This window comes from Mytilinidion resinicola (genome assembly GCF_010093595.1).
Source record: "Mytilinidion resinicola strain CBS 304.34 unplaced genomic scaffold BDZ99scaffold_11, whole genome shotgun sequence".
Lineage (NCBI taxonomy): Eukaryota > Fungi > Ascomycota > Dothideomycetes > Mytilinidiales > Mytilinidiaceae > Mytilinidion > Mytilinidion resinicola.
Window position 1 is genome coordinate 873,037 of NW_022985447.1, and position 22,661 is coordinate 895,697.

General features: G+C 50.1%; 12 protein-coding genes across 12 annotated transcripts; 6 read left to right on the forward strand and 6 right to left on the reverse strand.

Moving 5' to 3' along the window:
• The first annotated feature begins 953 nt into the window (after positions 1 to 953).
• On the forward strand, positions 954 to 2,484 carry BDZ99DRAFT_533281 (Aldo/keto reductase). The gene is made up of 4 exons (XM_033726504.1): positions 954 to 1,137; positions 1,194 to 1,455; positions 1,508 to 1,915; positions 1,966 to 2,484. Exons 1-4 carry the CDS (start codon positions 960 to 962, stop codon positions 2,144 to 2,146), a joined length of 1,029 nt encoding a protein of 342 aa, XP_033575946.1. The 5' UTR covers positions 954 to 959; the 3' UTR covers positions 2,147 to 2,484.
• BDZ99DRAFT_418549 (3-oxoacyl-reductase) lies at positions 2,167 to 3,438 on the reverse strand. The gene is made up of 2 exons (XM_033716856.1): positions 2,535 to 3,438; positions 2,167 to 2,484 (listed from the first exon to the last, which is right to left on the reverse strand). Exons 1-2 carry the CDS (start codon positions 3,104 to 3,106, stop codon positions 2,295 to 2,297), a joined length of 762 nt encoding a protein of 253 aa, XP_033575947.1. The 5' UTR covers positions 3,107 to 3,438; the 3' UTR covers positions 2,167 to 2,294.
• Positions 3,439 to 3,685: 247 nt separating this feature from the next.
• BDZ99DRAFT_418552 (NAD(P)-binding protein) lies at positions 3,686 to 5,021 on the forward strand. Its single transcript, XM_033716857.1, has 3 exons — positions 3,686 to 3,860; positions 3,915 to 4,344; positions 4,409 to 5,021. Exons 1-3 carry the CDS (start codon positions 3,834 to 3,836, stop codon positions 4,984 to 4,986), a joined length of 1,035 nt encoding a protein of 344 aa, XP_033575948.1. The 5' UTR covers positions 3,686 to 3,833; the 3' UTR covers positions 4,987 to 5,021.
• A 43-nt stretch (positions 5,022 to 5,064) lies between these two features.
• On the reverse strand, positions 5,065 to 7,086 carry BDZ99DRAFT_488798 (cytochrome P450; the record flags this gene model as incomplete). Its single annotated transcript, XM_033722936.1, has 10 exons — positions 5,065 to 5,210; positions 5,260 to 5,288; positions 5,344 to 5,423; positions 5,574 to 5,850; positions 5,899 to 6,003; positions 6,068 to 6,249; positions 6,388 to 6,605; positions 6,661 to 6,811; positions 6,877 to 6,969; positions 7,018 to 7,086. 10 exons carry the CDS (start codon positions 7,084 to 7,086, stop codon positions 5,065 to 5,067), a joined length of 1,350 nt encoding a protein of 449 aa, XP_033575949.1.
• Positions 7,087 to 7,472: 386 nt separating this feature from the next.
• On the forward strand, positions 7,473 to 8,148 carry BDZ99DRAFT_418555 (uncharacterized protein). Its single transcript, XM_033716858.1, has 3 exons — positions 7,473 to 7,692; positions 7,754 to 7,901; positions 7,962 to 8,148. Exons 1-3 carry the CDS (start codon positions 7,531 to 7,533, stop codon positions 8,045 to 8,047), a joined length of 396 nt encoding a protein of 131 aa, XP_033575950.1. The 5' UTR covers positions 7,473 to 7,530; the 3' UTR covers positions 8,048 to 8,148.
• Positions 7,982 to 9,513, reverse strand: BDZ99DRAFT_571831 (NAD(P)-binding protein). Its single transcript, XM_033728135.1, has 2 exons — positions 8,355 to 9,513; positions 7,982 to 8,290 (listed from the first exon to the last, which is right to left on the reverse strand). Exon 1 carries the CDS (start codon positions 9,182 to 9,184, stop codon positions 8,477 to 8,479), a length of 708 nt encoding a protein of 235 aa, XP_033575951.1. The 5' UTR covers positions 9,185 to 9,513; the 3' UTR covers positions 7,982 to 8,290; positions 8,355 to 8,476.
• A 111-nt stretch (positions 9,514 to 9,624) lies between these two features.
• Positions 9,625 to 10,907, forward strand: BDZ99DRAFT_463832 (uncharacterized protein). The gene is made up of 3 exons (XM_033720160.1): positions 9,625 to 10,176; positions 10,227 to 10,309; positions 10,364 to 10,907. Exons 1-3 carry the CDS (start codon positions 9,807 to 9,809, stop codon positions 10,658 to 10,660), a joined length of 750 nt encoding a protein of 249 aa, XP_033575952.1. The 5' UTR covers positions 9,625 to 9,806; the 3' UTR covers positions 10,661 to 10,907.
• Positions 10,908 to 11,589: 682 nt separating this feature from the next.
• BDZ99DRAFT_43415 (MFS multidrug transporter-like protein) lies at positions 11,590 to 13,682 on the forward strand. Its single transcript, XM_033717429.1, has 4 exons — positions 11,590 to 11,904; positions 11,954 to 12,200; positions 12,254 to 12,537; positions 12,669 to 13,682. Exons 1-4 carry the CDS (start codon positions 11,762 to 11,764, stop codon positions 13,606 to 13,608), a joined length of 1,614 nt encoding a protein of 537 aa, XP_033575953.1. The 5' UTR covers positions 11,590 to 11,761; the 3' UTR covers positions 13,609 to 13,682.
• Positions 13,683 to 14,231: 549 nt separating this feature from the next.
• On the forward strand, positions 14,232 to 14,750 carry BDZ99DRAFT_389419 (glyoxalase/bleomycin resistance protein/dioxygenase; the record flags this gene model as incomplete). Its single annotated transcript, XM_033715636.1, has 2 exons — positions 14,232 to 14,326; positions 14,375 to 14,750. Coding segments are annotated over 2 exons (471 nt in total), but the record flags the coding sequence as incomplete, so codon positions are not given.
• A 113-nt stretch (positions 14,751 to 14,863) lies between these two features.
• On the reverse strand, positions 14,864 to 16,719 carry BDZ99DRAFT_571834 (uncharacterized protein; the record flags this gene model as incomplete). The annotated part of the gene is made up of 3 exons (XM_033728136.1): positions 14,864 to 16,153; positions 16,490 to 16,624; positions 16,680 to 16,719. The coding sequence occupies 3 exons, from the start codon at positions 16,717 to 16,719 to the stop codon at positions 15,003 to 15,005; spliced, it is 1,326 nt and encodes a 441-aa protein (XP_033575955.1). The 3' UTR covers positions 14,864 to 15,002.
• Positions 16,720 to 17,442: 723 nt separating this feature from the next.
• On the reverse strand, positions 17,443 to 18,611 carry BDZ99DRAFT_43427 (uncharacterized protein). The gene is made up of 2 exons (XM_033717435.1): positions 18,308 to 18,611; positions 17,443 to 18,254 (listed from the first exon to the last, which is right to left on the reverse strand). Exons 1-2 carry the CDS (start codon positions 18,544 to 18,546, stop codon positions 17,705 to 17,707), a joined length of 789 nt encoding a protein of 262 aa, XP_033575956.1. The 5' UTR covers positions 18,547 to 18,611; the 3' UTR covers positions 17,443 to 17,704.
• Positions 18,612 to 19,699: 1,088 nt separating this feature from the next.
• On the reverse strand, positions 19,700 to 22,011 carry BDZ99DRAFT_509397 (Lethal(2)denticleless protein; the record flags this gene model as incomplete). The annotated part of the gene is made up of 3 exons (XM_033724403.1): positions 19,700 to 20,739; positions 20,794 to 21,265; positions 21,336 to 22,011. 3 exons carry the CDS (start codon positions 22,009 to 22,011, stop codon positions 19,836 to 19,838), a joined length of 2,052 nt encoding a protein of 683 aa, XP_033575957.1. The 3' UTR covers positions 19,700 to 19,835.
• Between the last annotated feature and the right edge of the window lie 650 nt (positions 22,012 to 22,661).

Sequence of the window (22,661 nt, forward strand, 5' to 3'; positions counted from 1 at the left end):
TTACAAGGTACGAATATGATAGAGTTTGAGCTTGGAATACCAATATATCACCAAGTCACCGGAACAGATATCACAGGGATTGGGTCACCGGATTTCCGCGGATGTTAAATACTCGACGGACTCCAAGAGGGCACGCGTTCTAAGCGCGGAGTGTCCATAGCCCTGGCAGTCCGAACCGTCTACCAATTTGTCGGTATCGCATAGCCGCGATCAGGGGTTGTCTCCTCTCTGAACAGGCTGGGTCGAGATCGCTCCATTCCTTGCGCCCCAGATAGACGTTATTGCCCGAGATAGACCGAAACTACAAGACTCTCCAATGAGAGGGTTTGGGGGCCGAGCCCGCGAGAAGATTGAGAGAAAGCGGCGTCAGACCTCACGCCAGCCTTTGCACAGCTACCCCAGAGCAATGCCCCACTTACCCCAGGTGTGGAACCGATGCTGCGGGTAAGTCTTTGGCTAGTCTTAGGCCGTGCGGGGGTGGGTCATGAGTTGCCGTTAGCTCTTAGATGGCTCGCATATGTTCATGCGATGGTTTCAGTGTAGTGAAATCCCTGTTCAGGAGAGGAAAAGTATTTCAGAACTAATGCGACCATCTTGCAGAGTGCCCTGTCTCAACTGTATCCAGCTAAAAGATGGATGAATTAAAAACAGCGTTAATTTGCCTAGATCCCCGAACGTACGTGTTTTGAGGAACTATTGTGAAGTCATAGTGTGAGGGTCTTCCGAATGGCGGAAAACAGTACCCGTTCAACGCGATGCACGTCCTGGTCGAAAACATTCCTTTCGGGTTAGGTAAAGTCTAGTAACGCGTTTCCAACGAGGTAGGTTATGGTGCTCCAATCCATATCCAAGGTTGTTTGTCGATGCTCTAGTGGAAATTTACTATACTTCTATTCGTTTCAAGCCAAAGTCAACGTAATCAGCACACCTCTTTCACTTTGAATTTTAACCCTGTGGCCATGTCTACGCTACCACTCCGTCGTCTTGGGAAAAATGGTCCTCAGGTATCCGCCATAGGCTTTGGCGCCATGGGGCTAAGCGTCTCATACGGCAAGGTTGACGAAAACAGCTCACGTTTCGAGGTTCTAGACAAGGCCTTGGAGTTGGGAACAACATTCTGGGATACCTCCGATGTGTGTTAGTATTTCTAGATATGACCCCTGATCTAAGTTACCGAAGCTAAATGTTGCTAGATGGAGATAGTGAGGATCTTCTACGGTTGTGGTTTGAACGCACAGGAAACCGTGAGAGAATATTCCTCGCCACTAAGTTCGCAGTTACCAAAGATGCAGACGGCAAGGCTACGGTCAGGTCTGATGCGAGCTATGTTAAGCAAGCTTGCGATAAGAGCTTGAAGAGGCTTGGAGTTGAAAGGATCGATCTTTACTATTGCCATCGTATGGATAAGACTACACCAATTGAGAAGACAGTCGCAGCGATGGCCGAACTCAAGAAGTATGCCACCCTTCTTATCTTTCACTGGTCATTATGATGCTGACTTGCAAAGGCAGGGCAAAATTGGAGCGATAGGCTTGAGTGAAGTTTCCGCTGCTACCATTCGGCGTGCGGAAAAGTTCCACCATATCGATGCGGTACAACTTGAGTACAGTCCCTTCATGCTGGACATCGAGTCGCCTGAAATATATGTATTGCGTACCTGCCGGGAACTAAGCATTGCAATAATTGCCTACAGTCCTCTCGGAAGAGGCTTTTTAAATGGTCAAGTCAAGTCACCGGATGACTTTGAAGAAGGCGATTTCAGAAAACATGCACCAAGATACAGCAAAGAGAACTTCCCGAAGAATTTACGCCTCGTGGAGAATCTTCAGAAACTTGCAATAGAGAAGGAGTGCATTCCTGGACAACTAACTCTGGCGTGGATTCTTGCTCAAGGCGAGGATGTTATCCCGATTCCGTAAGTGCACACTCACTTCAGAGTATATGCTTTTCCTAACGCTTGTCTAGTGGAACGAAGAAGGTGAAATATTTGGAAGAGAACGTCAACGCAGCCAAGATCAAACTGTCGCATACCGAGATTCAGAACATCCGAGCTGAGATTGAAAAGGTCGAAGTCGTGGGCGACAGGTATCCCGCATTCTTTCAACAGTACAGCTTTGGAGACACTCCGCCTCTCAGGGAGACATGAGGCCGGTATAAAACGGCGGAGATTGTCCTCTGGAGGGTATATTCGTGTCATCTCTTTAGGGCCAAAGTACGTAGTGGCATATCCGTGTGCCCGAACTCAGATGAGTTGGTGTTGAGCTTTTCAAATGGCTCGTTGATATATACATCTACTAGCATACCCACCCGCCGTCAATAACTTGTACAGTACCAGTGATATATTGCGTCTCATCACAGAGCAACCACGTAATCAACGACGCAACTTCCTGTGACTCTCCTTTTCTCATGATCTGACATTTCCAAACTTGCTCTCCACCTCTTGCAGCCACGGATTTCTGCTGCATTGGACCCTCAATCATGCCACTACCCAGAGGTTAGACTATCTTACAGATAAAGGTTAATGTACAACTTACGGTGCAATGCAGTTGATCCTGATTTCTCTCTCTCCAACCTCTTTCGCTGCCGTTCTGCTCAACCCAATCACCGCATGCTTACTCGCCGTGTATGCCGCATTCTTCGGGAACCCAATCACCCCACAAATACTCGCTGCGTTGACCATACTCCCCTTATCCTTCATATGCCCTAGCTCTGCTCGCATGCAGTGCATTACGCCATGCAAGTTGACGTCGATAACAAAGTTCCAGTCGTCATCGTTCAGGTCCTGAACCCGCTCTTTGTTGATACACTTAGGAACCACGCCCGCTAGGTTGACTGCACCATCTAGCTGGCCGAAAGCTTCGACAGTTTTGGCGATCCACTCGTTAACAGCGGCGCCGGAGCGCACGTCTACGACTGTGGAGAGGACTTTGCCGGTGCTGACGGCTTCGATTTCTTTGGTCTTTTCCGCGAGCGCGTCGGAAGAGATGTCGCAGATTGAGAGGTGAGTTCCTTGCCGGGCGAGGAGTAGAGCGGTTTGGAAGCCGATGCCTGAGGCGCCGCCTGTGAGGGCAATGACTTTGCCTTTGATGTCGTAGTCGATGGGCATGATGAGGAGAGTTTGGAAGTGGCTAAAGTGGGCTTGGAAGGTACGAACGCGATAGAATCGACGCAGGGAAGTTATCAGATAATTGTAGAAGAGTGGTCGACCTTCACAAAACTGAGTAAGATAAAACTAGACTATTCTCTGCAGCAAGCTACCGTAATCGGATAACCCTCGGCATTCCCGATTCTAAGGTCTCACGACCTGTCCTCCAAAACCAGCCGGAAAGCTGATGCGTGCTGTGTGGAGAAGTACATTCGCACAGCCAGGCATATCCGCATGTCTTCTCCGCCGCGACCGTACCTCCCAAGAGGAACGGATAGGCGGGTTGTCATGAGTTCTGTTGGACGCGTAGGAGGGGTTTATGAAGCAGTCAGGAGTTCAAAGTATATGCGGGGTTAATGCAAAGCTCAACAGTTCACGCTGGCGCTAGTGGCTAGTGGAGATCTAGTGAACGTGCTATCGATAGCCGTCCGCGGAATGTGGGGTAGCGGGGAAGTGGATAATAAGGCTGACTTGCCCCTGTCTCTCACACTCTGGAGAATGATAGCCGTCTCGAATCAGGCTGGGAGCAAGGTAGTTGTATCAAATTGGCGAAGCGTCGACCGATCCATGGGGAACGTCCTAACAGTCCGCTTTAGTGTCCTTTCTGGTCCTAGGTAATTTACCGCATACGGACATGACAGTAAGTGAAAGGGCTCTACGCAATATACTCTACCATTGAATTTTGGAGATGATGAAGGCAGCGCAATGGGATCCAGTCCGCTTCCCCCTTAACTCAGTTGATACAAACTCATGCTAACACTCGCCGCAGTCCCAAAAGAAGGTCGTGGTCAACACGATTCCAATCCCCTCGCCGGGAGAGAACCAATTCCTCGTCAAGATTGGATCAGCTTCCTTATGCCACAGCGATTTCATGTCCACGGCTATGCCGCACAAAGAGCCCATCACTATCGGCCATGAAGGTGCTGGATACGTTCACAAGCTACACCCATCCGCTGAGAATAAAGGCTTCAGACTTGGCGATGCCATAGGCTTCACCTATATCATTGATTGTTGCTTCGAATGTGAAGGTTGTAAGGTCCATAACAACCACTGCCTGGTGCAGGAGAGCCATACGCAAGGCTTCACTGCGCCGGGACTTTTCGCGGACTATGCACTCGTGGATTATCATAGTGCTATTCTACTACCAGAATCTTTGTCTGTAAAGACCGCGTCCCCTATGTTTTGCGCGGGCATCACAGGTAATTACGTCCCAATTCAATTCGAGCAGGGTTCCTTGGGAAATTCGATGTTGACATCGAATAGCATTCCATTGTGTCGACTCTTGCCACCTTCAACCAGGGCAATGGCTAGTCATCATCGGCTGCGGTGGTCTTGGCCAGCTGGCAACTCAGTACGCAAAGGCGATGGGCTTCCGCGTCGTCGGCGTTGATATCAACGATAATATTCTCGCAACAGTGAAGCGGCAAGGCGCAGACGCAGTCTTCAACTCCGTCACGAACCCGAACTATGTAGACGAAGTGAAAGCATTCATGGACCGAGGCCCCAACAAAGGTGCCGATGCTGTGGCAGTATTCTCCGCTGCAGATGCCGCCTACAGGAGTGCTCCGCCGCTGGTGAAGCTGGGCGGTATCATCATGGTTGTGGGCTTGCCGAAAAACGGAGTAACATTTGATGCTTTGGACATTGCGAGAGGCACTTTCCAAGTTAGAGGTGATAGTACGGGGACTCCGGATCGGATGAAGAAAGCGATCGACTTTTCGGCGAAGCATGGCATAGCGTCCGAGGTGGAGGTGTATCCAAGTTTAGAGAGCGTGAACGATATGGTGGAAAAGATGAGAAGAGGAGAAAGCACGAAGAGGATGGTAGTTTCATTCGATTAAAGTTAAATAGGGAATGCCAACATATTGCCAGAATGACACTGATGTAGTGTTTCTCATACTTCAACCACAACCTGTGCTCTAGAACTTCCTCGGCGTCAACCTCAAGTTCAGCGATGGCTTGATCCAGTTTTTGTAGACCACCATGTTCTTGTAATCACCCGCTGGGTTCCAGATCTCGTTATCACCGTGCATTTCCACGTCGTTATGCCAAAGAAGTTTACCCACTAGAATTATCAGCACTCGAACCCTAAAAGAGCTACGAAGGATACTCACTTATTAGCCTCATCTCCATGTACGATAGGCTAAGGACAAACGGTCAGTGATTAGTCGAGATTGCGGATAGGGGCAGTGACGTACTTTCGCCCGATACACCCTCTGGGTCCAAGAGAGAACGCGTTCCTTGCTCCCAACTTATCCGTGGGATTCTCTCTATCAAACTAGCGCTCCGGGCGGAAGACATAGGGGTCTTTGAAGTTCCGTTCAGAGTGTGTTGCCGCCCAATTGCATACAGAAACGGTTGTCTTTTGACGTGCAAGTCGGCATGTTGCCATTCAATCCTCAAGATTTAAGGAACAGGGAGCACTCACTCCTTCAGGAATAAAATGTCCGCACACTGTATCACCTCCCGCTGGTACCGTTCTTACAAATCCGATTGGAGCGGACGGGAACATTCTGAGGCCTTCGTCGATCACCGCAGTCATGTATGGTAGCTTGACGAGGTCTTCGAAGTTGAGGTCGCCATCGGACTTGAAATTTGATCGTATCTCTTCCTTTAGTCTGCTTAGAATGTGCTGATTCTCCGGACGGGTTATGAGGTTGAAGAGGCCTGTGAGGAAGCCGGCGGTAGTTTCGGTCCCAGCAATGCTGTCGAGTTCGTGAGATCAACCATCGATTCGAAGAAAGGTATCTTACATGAACAGCGCATCATTCACTATCACCTCGTTGAGATTTAGTTCGCCCTTATCCTGTTGTTTCATCACATAGTACAAGAAGTCCTTATTAGGGTTGTTCGTTGCGCTATGCGTCTAGAAAGCGTCGATGGTCAGTAAAGTCTCACAGCTCATAATATTTCCATACTCACTTCAAGATCTTCTCTCGGCTGGTGTCCAGATGCTTTTGTCTTGTTTCGCTAATTCGACCTGGGATGCAAGACTGTAGGAATGTCTGCGGCGGACTGCCGGCCGTTGCAACTCTCCGTGTGGCTTGCTCAATTGCTCCGGCCTTGATTGATTCACTTATGAGGGGAACCCAGTATCTAAAGTCCTCTACACTGTATTAGTACAGGGAGAATAATCGTCTCGTAGATAATTTACTATTTGTGAGACAGCCAAAAGGCTCGCCCAAAGCCAGTTCTCCGATGACATCGAAGGTTGTCTATGCAAATCAATCCGTTACATCTACAATTCCATCCTTGGCTGCACATTCTCTCATTTTATCCGAGACGATGTTGATATACTTCATAACAGGATACTCTTGTTCTGGCAAAGCTTTAGTGGAGAAAGCTTGGGACAAGGCTCGACGTTGGCGGGTGTGGTCCATGTCATTCGCCATGGTTATGGAAGAGACGCCCGGGACCGCTGCTATAGATCCAACGTGTATGGGATCTTGTCTAATATCAGCTTTGGGCCATGTTGAAGAACTTGATATTCGCACCTTTGTGGAAATTCTTATGACCTGGTCGGCTGCTGTATATGTCTTTCCATGCCATTTCCTCGTCAAAGCAGAGTTCATTCGGCGATACGCGGACTATAGGACCAAAGTTGTCATGTGCAGATTTCATGAAAAATGGTATGCGGCCACGGAGAAGGCTGATTGTGATCGGAATCTGTCATGTCTCATTAGCATCTTTGGGGGAATAAGCTGCGAACTTAGGCTTTCAGTAGCACCTACTGGAGATATTCGTGCTAAGAAAGGTCCTGGATATTTCGCCAGGGGATGGAAGTAAAGCCGGTATACTACGATGGCAGCATAATACACCAAAACCTGATTCAAATCAGCTCAATTTGCCCCTGCTCGGAGAGTTGAACCCACGCAACCGCCAAGGAGTATTGCAAGAGTACCACCGAACGACGGATTTTCCGTTTCACTCAGAACCGCCATGGTCTGAAAATTTGCAAAGGCAAGGACTTTTAAGAGAAATCTGGCAAAGAAGGATCTTTTATGTCGCGAATTCTATTCACTTTCAAACACTAGTTCTTGGGTGAATTATAACGAACTATGAAAGCCTGCACTAGGGAGGGCCAAGGTTAGCACCCCGCCACAATATCTGCACTATCAATACGATAAATTGAGCGAGTGACGAGGCGAAGTGAGGTCGGGAGACTGCCGAGCTTCCCCCTTGCCCTAGTGGGGACCCCGCATATCGTGAAGATCCACGCTTCCGGAAATAGTTCTCCACACAGACGTGCCAGGGTGCCTAAATCGATGACCAATGAGTACGACTCTACAGTTTATATCATTTTTGAATCTAGATATCAATTTGCTAGACCTTTCAAGCTTCAGACAAGATTGTGCAAAGCCTACCCAAGCAAAATACCCACTACGATGACTGCCGCTCAGCCACCAAAGTACATCAAGGTTTCTCTTATGCTAAAAAAAAGAGATGAAGTAACGGATGAGTTCTTTCACCAGTATTGGAGAGGCAATCATGTCGACCTCGCTATGGCGAATAAGAAATTCACCGATAAGGTGATTCGGTACAACCAGGTGTGTTTCTTCTATTCTTTCCAAATCATTTGTCTCCAGCTGACGTGGAGTTCCGTTATAGTGGCACACAAGCCCTGAGCTGAAGAAGCAAGCCTCAAAGTTCGGGATACCAGTGCTTGATTATGACGGGATAGCGGAGGTTTGGGTTAAAAGCATAGAGGATTGGATTGAAATAGTATCGGATCCAGCCTTCATTCAAACGATTGCACGTAAGTACTCGATATGCTGCTTAGTCGTAGCCTAATCACAATTTCTAACATTCTGAAAAGCGGATGAAGCGGTGTTCATTAAGGCTCCAATTAGCATAGCCTTAGGCTACGATGATACGGTGATTGGAGAGAAAGCGCCTCAATGAATGGCCTAATTTCCAATATATCTACCTTCACTTCGTGACCATGGATCTAGGTCTGTACGGCTTCACTTTTGCTCGCTCGATATCACTGTGAGGAATAGCCTAGCTGGCAGGTTTCTGGCCAGTCAAGAGATAACCTACTTTCCACTGCATCAATCTATACATCCTGTCTCCGTTCTCAAAGACCTATCCTATGGGGGGCCCCAAGCAACGGCAAGTCGATGTGCCTATACTTATGACTAAGTACTGTATGTAGTAATATGAGCTTAGTCTTGGGGTCTTGAGGAAGGAAAGGTTATGCAGGGCTTACGATTAACACAACAGAGGCACTCTCATTTGATGACTGCGAGCCAAATTGTGATGGCAAAGTTGTATGGTTCTCAGTCCCGGAGCGTGATCATTAAACAAATTATTCTCCCCAATGTCCCATTATCACCTGCCATAAGCTGCCAGAATCTCATCAAAATACTGTTTCGTGCGGTCCTTGAGGTCTGGATGCGTAGCTACCCACGCTGCGTCCTCCTTCACTCCCCTGATAATCCTCTCTGCAACATCGCTCGGTGGAATTCTTCTCGCCTCTCTCTTCTTGGCTTCTACCGCAAGAGGCGCCCCGAATCTCTCTGGTCGACTTCTATCGCTTTTCATAATGTCCGTCTGCGTCCCAGCCACAATCACTGTCGTCACGCCAACACCATAGCCAGCAGCTTCTGGCCTCATCGCTGACCCAAGAGCATGTATTGCCGCTTTGGCGGATGTGTATGGGCCATGTTGCGTGACCCAATTCGGCACAAGACCAGCCTGTGAGCCCGTGAGGACAATATGCCCGCTTCCGCGCTTGATCATGTCCGGATAGAAAAGTTGGATGCAGTTCGTAGTGCCGTCTAACACCACGCCATACACCCACTTCCAGTCTCCCTCCCGATGCAAATGGAAATCCCCACTCGTGGTAACGCCGGCGTTGCAGACCAGCAGGTCAACGGCACCAAATGCTTTCGTGGTTTCGGCATGAAGGTTCTTAACAGAGGCGAGATCGGACACATCGCATACAATAGGAAGGACTTCTGGAGCACCCGCTGAGCGGACTTGGGTGGCAGCAGCTTCAAGGCGGTCCTTGTTGGTGGAGCCGAGGACGATGTTCATGCCTTCAGCAGCCAGTTAGAGGGCGAGGGCTAGGCCAATGCCGGTGGCACCACCAGTAATTAGAGCGACTTTGTCTTTAAGGTCTTTCATAGTATCAGAAATGAAGACGAAGAGATGACAATGATAAAGGTGACCGAGGTAGGAGGATTGAAAGTCTTTGAATGTTGACGATGAGATGTTTTTGGCGCTTCTAAGAACTGTTCAGAGTACACATGCTATTGAACTACAACAAAGCCTAGCAAGCCCCTCGTAGAGGAAACCGACAGCCGAACCCCACCATTTTGACATACTGGCCCAATCTGTTGGATGACTAGGAGTTCAGGTGTCGGTGGTCAAGAGTTCGAAGAAAGGAGGCTGGATTAAATTGCAGAGCGCTAAATATTCATGCGGGGTCGGAGAGGTCCACTTAAACTTGCCAGCCTCTCCTATCTCCAGGTACGCGTTGGCAAAACATATCCGCGGGTCGACATTCCGCCGACAATCATCGAATACCCGCAGGCCATGGATTTCTTCATCTCAGACGCGTTTCCGTGAATACATCAAACGTCAATCTTTCCATTGACCTTGCACTGGCATCACAGTTCGCATCAATCCACCAGCAATCGCTCACCAAAAGCTCATCATGGCCGATCCAGCCGTAGTCAAAGGCCCCGGCATGCTCTGGGTCATGTCTTCGATCTCACGCCCAGATATCATGGATGAGAAGACCTACATGAAGTGGTATGACGAGGACCACATTGCCGAGATCATGGAAACAAGTGGTATTCACACTGCATATCGTTATAAAGACGTGGACATTGGCAAAGTTGACAAGCCTTATCTGGCATTTTATCCGATGAAAGACTTGGCCTTCACGCTGGGGCAAGAGTTCAAGAAGATTAGGGTCAAGAGCGACCTCTTACCAGGGTCGGGACTTTGCTACGATCTTGCGGACATCGATGTGAGGTACGTAGGGCTGGTTGGAAAGACAGAGTATGCGGCGCCGAAGAAAGGTAAGAATCTATCACGCATCTTTCAAAGTAAGGTACTCACTGTTGGCCAGAAAGCGCACCGTACCTCCTTCTTGCGGGCGTCTACCCATCAGATGACACCCTGGACTCAGAAGTCGAAAAGTATTACGATGAGGTATTTCCCTCAGCATGCACGATATCTTACGTGGCTTGACGGTTCATCTTGTAGCAAATCGAGGAGCTGTCAAAAGCTAAAGGCTACATGCGCACCACTCACTTCAAGCTGCTTTACGCAAGGTCAAACGCACAGTCCAGAGCACTCAAAGGCCTACCTACGACCGATGCGCCACCACCAGAGCCACCGACTAGGATGGCTCTACACGAATTCTCTGAAGAGCCAGATTCTGGGATCAGGGAGAAGCTCCGGACAGATAAGTCCAACAAGGTCGTAGCTGATGCGAAAGAGACGGAAGCGATTCTCTACAAGTTGGTGGTTTCTCATGGCAAGAAAAACTTCTTCGAATAGATATTGGTTTCTACTATCACCCCCTTGACGGCTTTCGCCATCCACTTGCTGTCCTGCCACGAAAAGGTCCAATCAAGTGAAGCTGCTGCTTCCCTTCATCTACTTCCTCGTTCCGAGCTTTCCAGTGAAGGGGGCTCCAGTAGCTAGATAGCCTCATTTAGGTTTGGTGAGCGAGGCTTCTAGGTGCGCAAAGCTATCGTGGCCATATTCAAAGGTTCTAGATAAGTGAGATCATATTCAACTCAAAGTTCAATTCGCTCGCCAATACCTGGGTGACCATTTTAGGCGATAAGATTCGCGTTCAGCCTCATTGGTACCTGAGAGTGGAACCAAGACAACCGATCGGCCCTAGTCTTACGGCTAAAACGCACTAGTAAGCTCCCTGCGTACCACCGTACTTAACTCACGATGTCAGTAGCTCCTCCTTCAAACTTTGCATGGTTCAATGAGATTTCGGGAACTCCTCCAGTATCATGCATGCTACATGGATAGATCCATGTTCCACGTAATAATCTCGACCCAAAGAAAGCAGCTTCGACGTGAAAATCACGCGTTCCAATACCTCGACCGGTAACGCAGCCAGTCGGTCTTGATTGTGGATCATGTGGGGCGCATGAGGGTCTGGCTGCGGTCTGGCTTTTGAGTCTAACGAGACCCCATCTCTCCACACTCCCTCTTTTGCACGTGAACTACAATTGGGAATCTTGCTGGCCAGCGTCGAAGGTTGCATCGAATAGTCATCGATTTGAGCATTCATCCACTACTCTCGCTTCCTGTGTCTCCATTGCCGAGCAGAGAAAGTAATAGCGTTGACTTATAGCAGGGCTCATGGATATCGGTCCAGCTACGACGTCTGGGGCTTGTATCGAAGACCAAAAGCCACAAGACCACTGGAGTACCGTCGCTCCAACGTCATGGTATCTTGTAGTCCCACAGAAATCCGCTCTTCTCAAGCTTCGTCATTCGCCCGCCTTGGAGCGTTGATGTGGGCCATGATGTCTTATACGCTTTCAGCTTATATACTTCCGAGAGTTCCGGAGGTTTCTAAGTCATGTATCCTTTGCCTTCTTTGTCTGATTTAACTACCAAAATATCAACAATATGGAAGAAAGAACCGGGTCAACGACCAAGCATGCCCAGGGATCATTTGCAAGCTCGCAAGAGACAAGGGAAGTCGAAATCAAAGGCGAGAGGCAAGAGGTCGAGATACACGCATGGAGCGGGCCCGACGACCCCGGAAATCCGTAAGCACATAACAGGCAGAGTCGCTGGAATCGGCTAACTTAGATATAGCTTCAACTGGTCGTTCAGGCGCAAATGGATCCTAACGGTGACTATTTGCTTCATCTCAATTCTGACTGGGATTCCGGCGGGAGCCTATAGTTCTGGCAATGAGGAAATGTCCACTCGTTTCCACGTGCAGAACGTACCCTTTCCCAACCTATCCTGGGCTACCTGTAGCTGGAATATGGGTGCTGCATTCTTCCCATTGATATTCGTTCCGCTGACTGAAAATACTGGGCGAATGCCTGGATACTTTGTCAGTATTCTCCGGCGAGAAAGTCGCTTCGTACTAACGCATTGGTTGTATAGTCCGCGTACATCATTTTGGAGCTGTTCTTTTTCGGATCAGCCTTTGCCGAAAACTTTGCAACCCTCGTCATCACTAGATTTTTCGGCGGAGGAGCTTCTTCGGTATCGATCAATATCGTCGGCGGGAGCATCAGTGATGTATGGAAAGGAGACAAGGCTAGAAGTCTTCCAATGTCACTTTTTGGCTTTACCAGTGTCGCTGGTATTGCTCTAGGTCCCTTCGTGGGTGATGCAATCGTTCAAATCAGAAACCGATCTGGCGACCTAGATGCGCCATGGCGATGGTGAGCCAGAAGTCCCCCAGACGCCCCTTCGCGTTTCAACCGTGTCTTTTACCCCTTCTTTGGTTTTGCCACAGCCTCTGGCCGTTTCCTAGATACGGCACGCAACGCAGGTACTGACGCGATCGAAACAGGATCTATTACATTCAAATGATCTATAATGCCGCCCTTATACCAGTATTTTACGTCATCCTCCAAGAGACTCGAGGCGACGTCATCCTGGCCAAACGCGCGAAGAAACCCCGCAAGCAAACCGGCCGCCCGATCTACGCCGAGTCTGAGCTAGTTCAGCCGCCTGTTCTCGAGCTGCTCAAAATCTCGTTCCAGCGACCTGTGAAGATGTTGCTTACCGAGCCTGTCGTCATCTTCTTCACTCTCTGGGTTAGTTTCGCCTGGGGAATCCTCTTCCTATTCTTCTCTTCCGTACCCCAAACCTTCGGTGCCAATTACGGATTCACGACTTTCCAAAACGGTCTTGTCATGCTCGCTATCAGCGTTGGTGCACTCGTCGGCACAGTCGTAAACCCCTTTCAGGACTGGCTCTATCTGCGCAGTGCTGTAAGAAATATAGAACGTCCAGGTAAACCAATCCCAGAAGCACGCCTCTACACAAGCATACCCGGCAGTCTCCTCTTCACCGGCGGACTATTTATGTACGGATGGAGCTCCCAACCAGACATCCACTGGATTGTGCCCACCATCTCCGTTGGCATTATTGGCGTAGGCGTTTACTCCATCTACATGGGAGTGGTCAACTACCTTACCGATGCATACGAACTGTATGCTGCGTCTGCGCTATCCGCTGCCTCACTCGGACGCAATGTCTTCGGCGCTTTCCTACCTTTGGCGTCCTACCAGCTCTTCTCAACTCTGGGCTATGGCTGGGCCGGAAGTTTGCTTGGTTTCATTGGGCTGGCGCTGAGTATTGTGCCAGTTGTCTTAATGATCAAGGGTAGAGAGATTCGGCGGAGGAGTCCATTCATGCTGGAGGCTACGTTCTCTGTCGAGGAAGCGGTAGAGCGGAGGGAGTCGTTGAATATGGGGACTGGAAGAGGCATTGTGTACGAGGTTTGACAGAAGTTTCTAGATATAGTGTTACTACAATTTATTACTCAGATAAATTGCTTCTTCAAACAAAAGTCCTGGACAGTCTCGTGCGCTCTGCTTTCGGACTAGAAAACCATATTATCCTTCACTTGTTTGAACTCCTGGCCAACGGAAGTCGATAGCCAGGAGACTCATGGCTGGAAGGGAGCTAAATATGGTCCCCGCTGAACTGTCAAGGGTATGCAGTAGTGCTGTTCCCCACGTTGCGGGGAAACCCTTCTAGGAAATGCATTTCCTGGACCCTACGTAAATTAAAACAAACATACGGGAATGTTTACTTGGAAACCTTCGATAGATACCGACCAAATATAACCCGTACTGCGGGAAGGGTTCGGAAGAATATTCCCCCCTGAAAGTATCGTTGATCGCCTAGCAGCAAGCAGCAGTGTCACAGTGCGTGCTCATCCAAAGCTCCGAATTTCCCTCGAGAGGACCTTCAAACCCCATTATCAACACCTTTCACACACTTCATCGCATCACGTACCTCAACGAAATTAGCATTATCATGTCCTCTGTCAGTCCCTCCCCGTCTCCCATCTCTTCTTCCATATCCTTACTCACATCCTATACTTACCCCTTCCCAGCCCATCCACAACCACGTCTTCAACCACGTCGCCATCTCCGTCGCCAACTGCGACGAAGCTGTAGAATGGTACAGCAAAGTCTTCGGCTTCCGACGAATCCGGTACCCCCTTCCCCTAACCCCTCCCCTTCCTCCTCTAACACCCCCCAGCAACGACCGCACAACCACCCGCACCGAGACCCCCTCGGGCCCCATCTTCAAGATCTACGGCGGCAGCCTCCACGCCGTGAAAACCGCCTGGCTGGGCACCGGCAACAGCGTCGGGTTCGAGGTCTTCGAGTTCATCGATCCGCCGCACGAGCCCGCGCCGCACTTCCAGTATAACCGCGCGGGCTTCTTCCATATCGCGGTGACAGCGCCGGATCCGGATGAGACGTGTGCGCGGGCGGTGAGGGAGGGGGGCAAGCAGGTTGGGGAGACGATCAAGATGGGGGCGGAGAAGGCGCTGTATTTGGGTGATCCGTGGGGGAATGTGGTGGAGGTGTTGAGTTGTAGTTTTGAGCATTTGATGGCGAATGTGGGATAGGTTGGGTTTGGGGGTGGGTTGTTCTGCGGCTAGGGTTATGGTAGGGGAATATCAGTAGATCGGAATCGACCATGTTGATCTCGCTTTGAAGCAATAAGAGAATGCTAGGTATCCTCCCAAATTCTATTGATCCATTAGTGCTATTTCCATTGCTTTCATAGTACATAAGCTCTTCTCGACACGGCATGGTTCAATGAATACCACCGTGTGATTACATTACCACCCTTCCACCAAAGCGCACAACTCGCCGTACTACCCGACGACTACAACCGCAATTCCAACCATCACTGCCCAGACACCCACTCCGGAAGCATCTACCTGGAACCTAAGCCCTGCTGCATTCGGCGTTGACGTCGGTTTCGCACTCTCAATGAGTCCGCTCGTCGTTGACACCGCTGAAGTGACTGTCCCAGTCGAAGACCTGGTTTTAGAGTGTTGAGAGAAAGAGTAGGTCACTAGGGTTCCTATGGAACCAAACGGAGAGGACGATGTCGTGACAGTTCCATTTCCAACAGAAGGGTAAGGCGCGTGAGCGGTCGGGGAAACGTATCCTACGGCAGTAGCACTCGATCCTGTCACTACCGCCGTACCAGAGTAAGGCAAGCCGGCCGAACCAGAGTAATGCACGCCGACCGAAGCTGAATAAGGCACTCCAGCAGGCAGTGCAGTCGCAATAGAAGTGTATCCAGATATCCCGTACGAAATTGGTGAGGTTTGCGGTACCATAGTCTCTCCCGGGGCAAGGTTTGAATTGGGTACTCCCGACGCTGGTGCAACATAGACGCTGGTACTCCCAGTTGCTTTATTACCAGCAACGGACACCGAGGCGGGTGTTCCTGGAGCAACAGGAACTGCCGTGTTGCTTTGCTGATGATTTGGGATCGCAGAAGGGGCCGATGGCGCGTTTAAGTTCTGAACTGGCGTGGCTGTTGATGCAACTGACACTGGTGTCACGACTGAGCCACCACCGCCATTCCCACCGCCACCGCCACCTCCACCTTCTCCAGCACTAGGGGAGAGTACAGGCGCCGGGTCGATCTGAACGAGGTTGCTCGGTACGCCTGGGATCGCGGATGGCGTTAAAGCAGGCGGCGCAGCAGCAGGAGCGCTGGAAGACGAAGGTAGCAACCAGGATTCCGTATGCACCGCAATCGGGGCTACAGGAGTGTTGCCAGACGGGTGGTTGATTCCTCCTAGACTTGGGCTCAACAAGGAGAAGGTGGGCGAGACAGAAGTCGATGCGGGCGCGGGTAAGAATACTGCGCTTTTTACAGCTTCGGGATGTTGAGGGCCGACATGGGCGGGGCCGCCATGGGTTAACGTCGAAGCTGCTGCGGCGGCAGAGGATATAGAGCCTGATACGGATAGAGCCGGCGAAGTGATGGTGCTAGAAGAATTTGTTGCTGTTACGACGTTAGCATATTGTGGATGGTACAGGAAATAATTCAGACCTGCAGAAGTCGCGAGAGGAATGAAAGCAGTGAGGATCTGTAAAGACAGTATGGCAACCCTGAAACGGGCGCTGGACAGTAGCATCGCTGCTACTGCTCAAAGACTTCGTAAAAGCGAGAAAAGAGTTCAAACGAGTGACTGGTGAACAAAACCCCCAAAGTCTGGGGCCGGCAACCCTTGGACATTATCAACTTCGCAAACATTCAGCTGAACGAAGCTGCTTCCGCATGGAGGCATATGGTATCACGTTCGAATTTCCGATATTGAGTATCCCCATGCCAGCTTACCTTGCTTTTCCCGAAACAAGATAGCCGAGAACAGCGGGTCAGCTATTGTGCCTGGCCCCCACCAGGAACCAACCAGAAACCCTGGCAGCACGGTGAAGATCATTCGTTGCGTAGGCCCGATATGATGTTCGTACCCTGAACTCAATATCAGTGCCGGCCTGCTGGCAGGACAACGGGGATCAACGCGTACCATTCCGTCGCTCGACGCGTGCGCGGAAATTGCACCACATCGAACGGCGCACATAATAAAGAAATCCTGGTAGCATAATATGCAGGTCCAGAATGCAGGAACTGCCGCTCAGATCCCAAGCTCAGGCGACACGCAGCGCAGATCGAGCTCTGAGAGAGTGGGCATGACTAGGTGAAAAGAGAGATTCATTGATTGTAAGCTGCAGCTATATCTCAAGGGTCCGAAGGAAATGAACCTAGGAAAGGGCATGATTTTGGGACTTTTCGCTTTTTTTCCAAGTGTTTTGGACTTCACTGTGAGAGAGAATGAATAATGATAGCAAATAGTGCTCCAAGAAACGACAAAAGAGAGTGATTTTCTTGGATGGACTTCTCTACGAAAGTTTTGGAGACCAACATCTTTAATGATCAAAAATAAAGAATGGAACGGGGACATGGGCTAGGAAATTGACGAATATGGCAGTTTGGTCATCCTCTTCAGATTTCAGGGTGTCGACATAGAAGCTTAGTGAAAATCCTCAGTATCTTGACTGAGGGTAGACATTGATATCTATATGTTTAATCCGCAAGTCAGTAAAACGTCCGAAACAAAAGGTAGATAAATCACAAGACTTACGAAGTATATCCTGCCCGTAAATTTCATACTTGATTGGCTTAACGTCATAGAAGACAGGGTGCGACTTGAACTCAGGATAGACTCGGAGGATATCTCTCCTGACTTGCCTGATCCTCGGGCAGTCTTCGAGGGCTTTCAGATGATGATCCACAAAGAAAATATGCCCATAAATTTCATCACCTAATCTGCCGATTGAGTCGCCACATACGGGACAAGCTGCTTCGCGAAGGGCGAGCATCAGGTCTGCGGAAGAGTGGATGGTCCAAGGTTTCCAGCAATTTTTTGATAAAACAGGCATACACCCCTTGAGAAATATAGCCTCCATATAGTTCCACAATGCGATGGCATGCTCGTTGCTTCTAGCCCCGTGAGCGTCTATATGCAGAGCAAAGGTCTCACGGTTAGGCGACTTATGAGAACAAATCGGGCAGAGAACCTCGCAAGTCCCTGCATCGTAGCCCATTTTTTTTGAGTACAGAGATTTGCTCGAGACGCTCGTTGCTTGTGTGTCCCCGGAGATGTTCCTGCATTTCTCCGATGGGAACCCATTTCTCACATTTTCTGAGGCTGCACTGGCGTAAACTGTCTCCCACTTTATAGAGTGCTTTCGTTCGAGGATCTAGACCAATCTGATGACACTTGGAAGATTGGGGGTGCCACACGTGGAAGACAGCGTGGATTTTTGCAAGGTCGAGTGGCAAACTGCCGGCCTGACACCCGACCTCAGAGCACGTACAATTCTCATCGTGACTGTGTGCTGTCCTAAGGTGTTGAGTTAACTTGTCGATACGATAGAATGGCTTATGGTCCCTCCTATCGCATCCGTTGACTTGACATGGGATAGTTATTCTGCCACCATGCATGTTCATGTGCCTTTGAAGATCATATTCGCGTTTGAACGTGCGCCTGGAACGACAGCCGGGATATTTGCATCGGAGCGCGTTGGCATCAGGTGGAGTTCTGACTTTATTAGCAATATTGCTTGGGGGAGAACTTGAAGGGGGCGCTTATACTTATGTTTGGTCGCTTTGATCCGTCTTTCATGGATGGGTATAGCTTGGCTTTTGAACTGGAAATCCGCGTCAACACCGAGAGTCATATTCCTTTGAGGCGTGGTGGTGGCGTTCAAGTGTGACACTTCTGGGTCATTGGAAGACGGCAACACATCTCCGGGGGGGCCATCGGTAATATCGTTCAAGCTCTGAAGTGGTGGTATCGACTCATGGGGCGTCATAGAGTAGTTGCCGTACATGATTTGGCCAGAACTTGGAAAATGCAACAACGAGCGTGCTTCATTGGCATCCCTAGACGACGCACCTAAGGCTGTATGGGACGAACCCAGATACGGATATTGGAGATTGACTCCTGGATCTGAAAAGGAAGTTGATCGCAAAGATTGGTTGGCTCCGTGAGAGTCATCGGTAACATAGTCAGAGCTCTGAAGTGGTGGAATAGGAGCATTGGGTGTCATGGACAGACTTCCATATATGCTCTGGTCACAGTCCGGGCAGGGACAAAACGAGGGTGAGCTGCTGGGACAACCTAGCGACGCATCTAAGGCTGTGGTAGTTGAGCCCAAATGCGCACGTCGGATACTACACGCTTGCCCCGCAGCAGAATTTATTGCCGGAGAATGGTCAAGGCCGTGGCGATATGAATGGTGCACTCCATATGCCAAGGTGCACCCTGGCGTACGTCTATTGCCCTTTGTTAGCCCCTGTCTTTTTTTTTAACACTTACCCGCTTCCAGCGGATGCATCGCTCTGGACTTCGCCCTCTCCTCCTCCCCCTGCCAGCAACCGCTCCCAGAAGGCAGGATCTTCCTGGTAGAAGTCGATGAAGTCGCTCATGATTCGTCGGTCGAGAGTGAGGCGCCTGCAAGGCTACGTAGAAGGGCAAGAAGCGGTCAAGTTGAGAAGGCTGGGAATGCCAAGAAAAGCGTGGGACGGTGGATCTGATTGGTCGATGAGGAAGAACGGTGGGAGAGATGGGCTCGGGCATCGAGCTGCCTTTGAGCTCTCCTGAAGCGACAGGGCGGTCTGAGAGGCGTATCTGCCTTAGCCGGTGCTGGCAGGGGTTGATTTGCCCTTGATGGTGCGGTGGCCTGGGTGACGTTCGGTGGTTCTATTAGAAGTCGCACAGCACGCGACAGCGATGGCGGTGTGACCGAAACTTGGGATGCGAAGACTACGCTCTCCTAAGACCATGCGCATTCGAGGTGGGACCTAGAAAAATGTGTGAGTCCTTAGGTAAGGCAAGGCAAGAAACTTACTTTGCGATGGGCCGACAAACTTGGTCAAGCCCATCTCTAAGTCCTAGAGAATAAGAAATACAGCCTGCTGATTTAGCAATACGGGAACAGGTAATACGGCGCTTGTAATACAATATGTAATGATATGATAAATGCAGGTGTATTCATGTATACCCACATTAACTTGGCCGCAATCGGACTCCGTCCCCCTCGAACCAGCCAAACGCCTTTCCGCTGCTTATTGCAGGTTACAGCAACGCTAAACGCATGATGGGTATTTAGAGAAAACACTACTCATCGTCATCGAAGCCACCAGCCACATCGGCCCACCCCGACGCCCATCGTTGGCCGCCCGACTCTCCACTCAGCCTCAACTCTCGTGCCCGAGGTCCTTCCCGCCAGCATCGAGAGGTGAAGTCGTCTCCAACACTGACCAAAGACCCTTCTGTGGTCCACGCCACGTTTGTGACTTCATGTTCATGCCCTCGGATAAGAGGCGTACCATGTTGGTATATCGGGATGGTATCCCGTGTTGAGGACACTGTTCCGCTAGAAGTCCTCATCAAACTTGGCCTCGTAGACGGTGAACGTGAGCTCGATCTTGCCAGAGGTAGTTCGTCCGAATCATCGTCTTGATGTTGTGGTTCCCGTCGAAGGAAGGACTCGTCAGTAGGAAAGAGAATGGGTGACTTTTTCGAGCTCCCAACAGCCAGGAGCTCTGATTTATCCCCAGAAGCTTTGCGCAAGGAAGTCTTGACGTAAAAACTGCCAGCCTGCAGATCAGGGTGCCTGAAACCGTACATTGGACCAAGTCCCTCCTTTCCAGCGCTCATGTACCTTTGCCTCGTTGAATCAGAGGTATTGAACTCCGGTGCGTGTCCCAGTACCAAATGGCTAGTGGAGTAAGCGTAGATCGTGTGGTCTTTGCTTAACACATAAAATCTGGAGCCATCGGTATTTAGTGTCAAGGAATTGATGGCACAACGTCGGTGTCGAATGTGCGACTCGGGTTCCTTCGTTACGGAAATGGGCGTGGGTGGTCCTCGTCGCGAGTACCGACCCCGTATATCCCACAGCTTAACGGTGGTAGATGCATCAGAGGCTGTGAGTAGCATGTGTGATCGGCCACGAGGCAGAAAAGCCAAGGCGGTGACAGATATATCTCGAGAGGATGGTTCTTTCTTGCCAGAGTCCCTAGATATTAGTGAGTAATTTAGAAAAAAGTCTCGAAGAATCCACGGCACATACCTGAAACTTTTGGCACCTGATGTCATGCTCGCACCACCGGCGAACACGTTATTTGCGTGTGCCCCAGCAATGGTGCGAATTGTGCTTGCAAAGGGAGCGTTGTCGTCGTACGTGGAGGTGAGTACGTCGGAGGAGCCGCTACACCTCAAGTCCCAAATCTGAACTGTGCCATCACGACCGGAAGTAGCTATCACCTTGTCGTCACCAGGTTGAAAGCAAACTTGCTTGACAGACGACGTGTGTTTGGCTAGGACGTGCACACATTTCTGCGTGCAAACGTCCATAATCTGGGCGCTTTGATCGCCCGAAGCTGTAGCTAAAAGCAAGTCATCCGACGAAAAAGCTAGATCCATGACTGCATTATTGTGCAGACGGACAGATATGTGAGGCTTGGAAAACGAGGCGTGAGACTCTTCTGTATCTATGAGATGAACATAGCCGTCCTCATCTCCGATCGCGACGAATGGGTTTGCTAAGGGTAGTATGTGAGCATCCTTTTACAGTGCAAAAAGGTAAAAAATTTGAGCGAGATGGAGACTTACTATTGCAAGAGGCAGTACAGAAGGGCACCGCACTATTGGGTAAACGTAGCAGGTCTGTCGGACTGGTGGAGAAGTTGGCAGTATGATCTTGCCAGCGAGTGCAGTTGTCCTGGAGAACGCCCCGTCCGATAGTGGCGGCACCACCAAATGATCTCTGTAGGATCCGAGCAGTGCTTCCGAGGGCCCTTGACCGCCTAATTGGCTGTGGTCGAGGACGGTCATCTTCTTCAAGAAATGGAGCTTGTGTTTCCAGCTCTGCTTCTATGTCCTCTAGTATGGTGAACTGATGAGAGACAGTTCGGACGCGTTTCGATGGGCTTGATTGTATTGGCGAGCTCTGTATCGGCGAGCTTTCGGGTGAAAGGTACGACAACTTTCGCTTTCTGCTATCCCTCTGAGGTGTGACTATGTGGTCGTTGGGTGGGGTGGGGAGGTCGGCAAAGTTGACAGTCTTCCTGGGAGTCTGGTTGTGAACATTGTTGCGACGGTTGACAGTGCGTGTAATATCTTGAAGTTGGCGTCCAGATCTGCTCAGCGAGGAGAATCGAGAGGACCCATGGACCGAAGAACGCGGCGTAAAGAAGCGGGTGAATCGTTTCGGCGTGATTGGGGGTGGTTTCTTTAGTTTCCTGCTGCCCGTACTCGACGGCGGGCCGAGTGGCGATGAGGGAGGCATATTTGATATTGGCTCCGGGAGGCCATTCTGACGGTCGTCTGACATAGATATGGGGTCTGTATTCTCCATTGAGGTCAAGGGGATCAATTGACGGTAGGAAGAGGTATTGTGAGAAGGAGAGTGGAGGTGGGGATGGGCGTGGAGAAGGCTGGTGGTCAACGCGGTGCACGGGACTAACGCGCGAGAAACGACGCGCAAAGTGGTCGAGCTTTAAGTGGCATGCAGAAAGTGGCACATCAAGCCTCCGAAGATTCACCCGCGGCGTATGAAGCGTTACCATTAGCTGCACCAAATTACACGCATCTCGAAATGAGAAACTGAAGTCTGAACCAGAGTTTGAGTGTGAATTAGAATACCTAGGCGACTCCTTTCTCAAGCCGTTCAACACCGTTTGAGGTGGTCCGGAGACCTATCAGATTTGCCAAAACCGGTATTTAATGAATAACAATAGCATACTGGAGGACCTCAAGCGGTGCGCAATAAGAGTACGCAAGCACAGAAATAGTGATTGAATACCATAAAGATAGGAAGTTTAAAATTAGGACCACGGAGTTATAGACTACCACTTTACGTTAGCCCTCACCAAGCACGCTTTTCTACCACTGCTTGAAGTACTTCAACGAGCGTTCCCACGGCCTAGAGTGAAAAGT

What these genes read in the sequence shown, in the direction of transcription:
- BDZ99DRAFT_418552 (XM_033716857.1), top strand. Translation starts at nt 3,834, where the DNA reads ATGATGAAGGCAGCGCAATGGGATCCA. An exon ending in AGGCAGCGCAATGGGATCCA is followed by an intron (nt 3,861 to 3,914) that starts GTCCGCTTCCCC and finishes CACTCGCCGCAG; the next exon opens with TCCCAAAAGAAGGTCGTGGT. An exon ending in GTTTTGCGCGGGCATCACAG is followed by an intron (nt 4,345 to 4,408) that starts GTAATTACGTCC and finishes GACATCGAATAG; the next exon opens with CATTCCATTGTGTCGACTCT.
- BDZ99DRAFT_43415 (XM_033717429.1), top strand. Translation starts at nt 11,762, where the DNA reads ATGGAAGAAAGAACCGGGTCAACGACCAAGCATGCCCAGGGATCATTT. An exon ending in GGCGAATGCCTGGATACTTT is followed by an intron (nt 12,201 to 12,253) that starts GTCAGTATTCTC and finishes TTGGTTGTATAG; the next exon opens with TCCGCGTACATCATTTTGGA. An exon ending in CTAGATGCGCCATGGCGATG is followed by an intron (nt 12,538 to 12,668) that starts GTGAGCCAGAAG and finishes CGATCGAAACAG; the next exon opens with GATCTATTACATTCAAATGA.
- BDZ99DRAFT_418555 (XM_033716858.1), top strand. Translation starts at nt 7,531, where the DNA reads ATGACTGCCGCTCAGCCACCAAAGTACATCAAGGTTTCTCTTATGCTA. An exon ending in AGGTGATTCGGTACAACCAG is followed by an intron (nt 7,693 to 7,753) that starts GTGTGTTTCTTC and finishes GTTCCGTTATAG; the next exon opens with TGGCACACAAGCCCTGAGCT. An exon ending in CTTCATTCAAACGATTGCAC is followed by an intron (nt 7,902 to 7,961) that starts GTAAGTACTCGA and finishes CATTCTGAAAAG; the next exon opens with CGGATGAAGCGGTGTTCATT.
- BDZ99DRAFT_571831 (XM_033728135.1), bottom strand. Translation starts at nt 9,184, where the DNA reads ATGAACATCGTCCTCGGCTCCACCAACAAGGACCGCCTTGAAGCTGCT.
- BDZ99DRAFT_43427 (XM_033717435.1), bottom strand. Translation starts at nt 18,546, where the DNA reads ATGTACGGCAACTACTCTATGACGCCCCATGAGTCGATACCACCACTT. An exon ending in ATCAAAGCGACCAAACATAA is followed by an intron (nt 18,255 to 18,307) that starts GTATAAGCGCCC and finishes TAATAAAGTCAG; the next exon opens with AACTCCACCTGATGCCAACG.
- BDZ99DRAFT_463832 (XM_033720160.1), top strand. Translation starts at nt 9,807, where the DNA reads ATGGCCGATCCAGCCGTAGTCAAAGGCCCCGGCATGCTCTGGGTCATG. An exon ending in GTATGCGGCGCCGAAGAAAG is followed by an intron (nt 10,177 to 10,226) that starts GTAAGAATCTAT and finishes ACTGTTGGCCAG; the next exon opens with AAAGCGCACCGTACCTCCTT. An exon ending in TCGAAAAGTATTACGATGAG is followed by an intron (nt 10,310 to 10,363) that starts GTATTTCCCTCA and finishes TTCATCTTGTAG; the next exon opens with CAAATCGAGGAGCTGTCAAA.
- BDZ99DRAFT_418549 (XM_033716856.1), bottom strand. Translation starts at nt 3,106, where the DNA reads ATGCCCATCGACTACGACATCAAAGGCAAAGTCATTGCCCTCACAGGC. An exon ending in AGGATCAACTGCATTGCACC is followed by an intron (nt 2,485 to 2,534) that starts GTAAGTTGTACA and finishes ACCTCTGGGTAG; the next exon opens with TGGCATGATTGAGGGTCCAA.
- BDZ99DRAFT_533281 (XM_033726504.1), top strand. Translation starts at nt 960, where the DNA reads ATGTCTACGCTACCACTCCGTCGTCTTGGGAAAAATGGTCCTCAGGTA. An exon ending in CTGGGATACCTCCGATGTGT is followed by an intron (nt 1,138 to 1,193) that starts GTTAGTATTTCT and finishes AAATGTTGCTAG; the next exon opens with ATGGAGATAGTGAGGATCTT. An exon ending in GAGGATGTTATCCCGATTCC is followed by an intron (nt 1,916 to 1,965) that starts GTAAGTGCACAC and finishes ACGCTTGTCTAG; the next exon opens with TGGAACGAAGAAGGTGAAAT.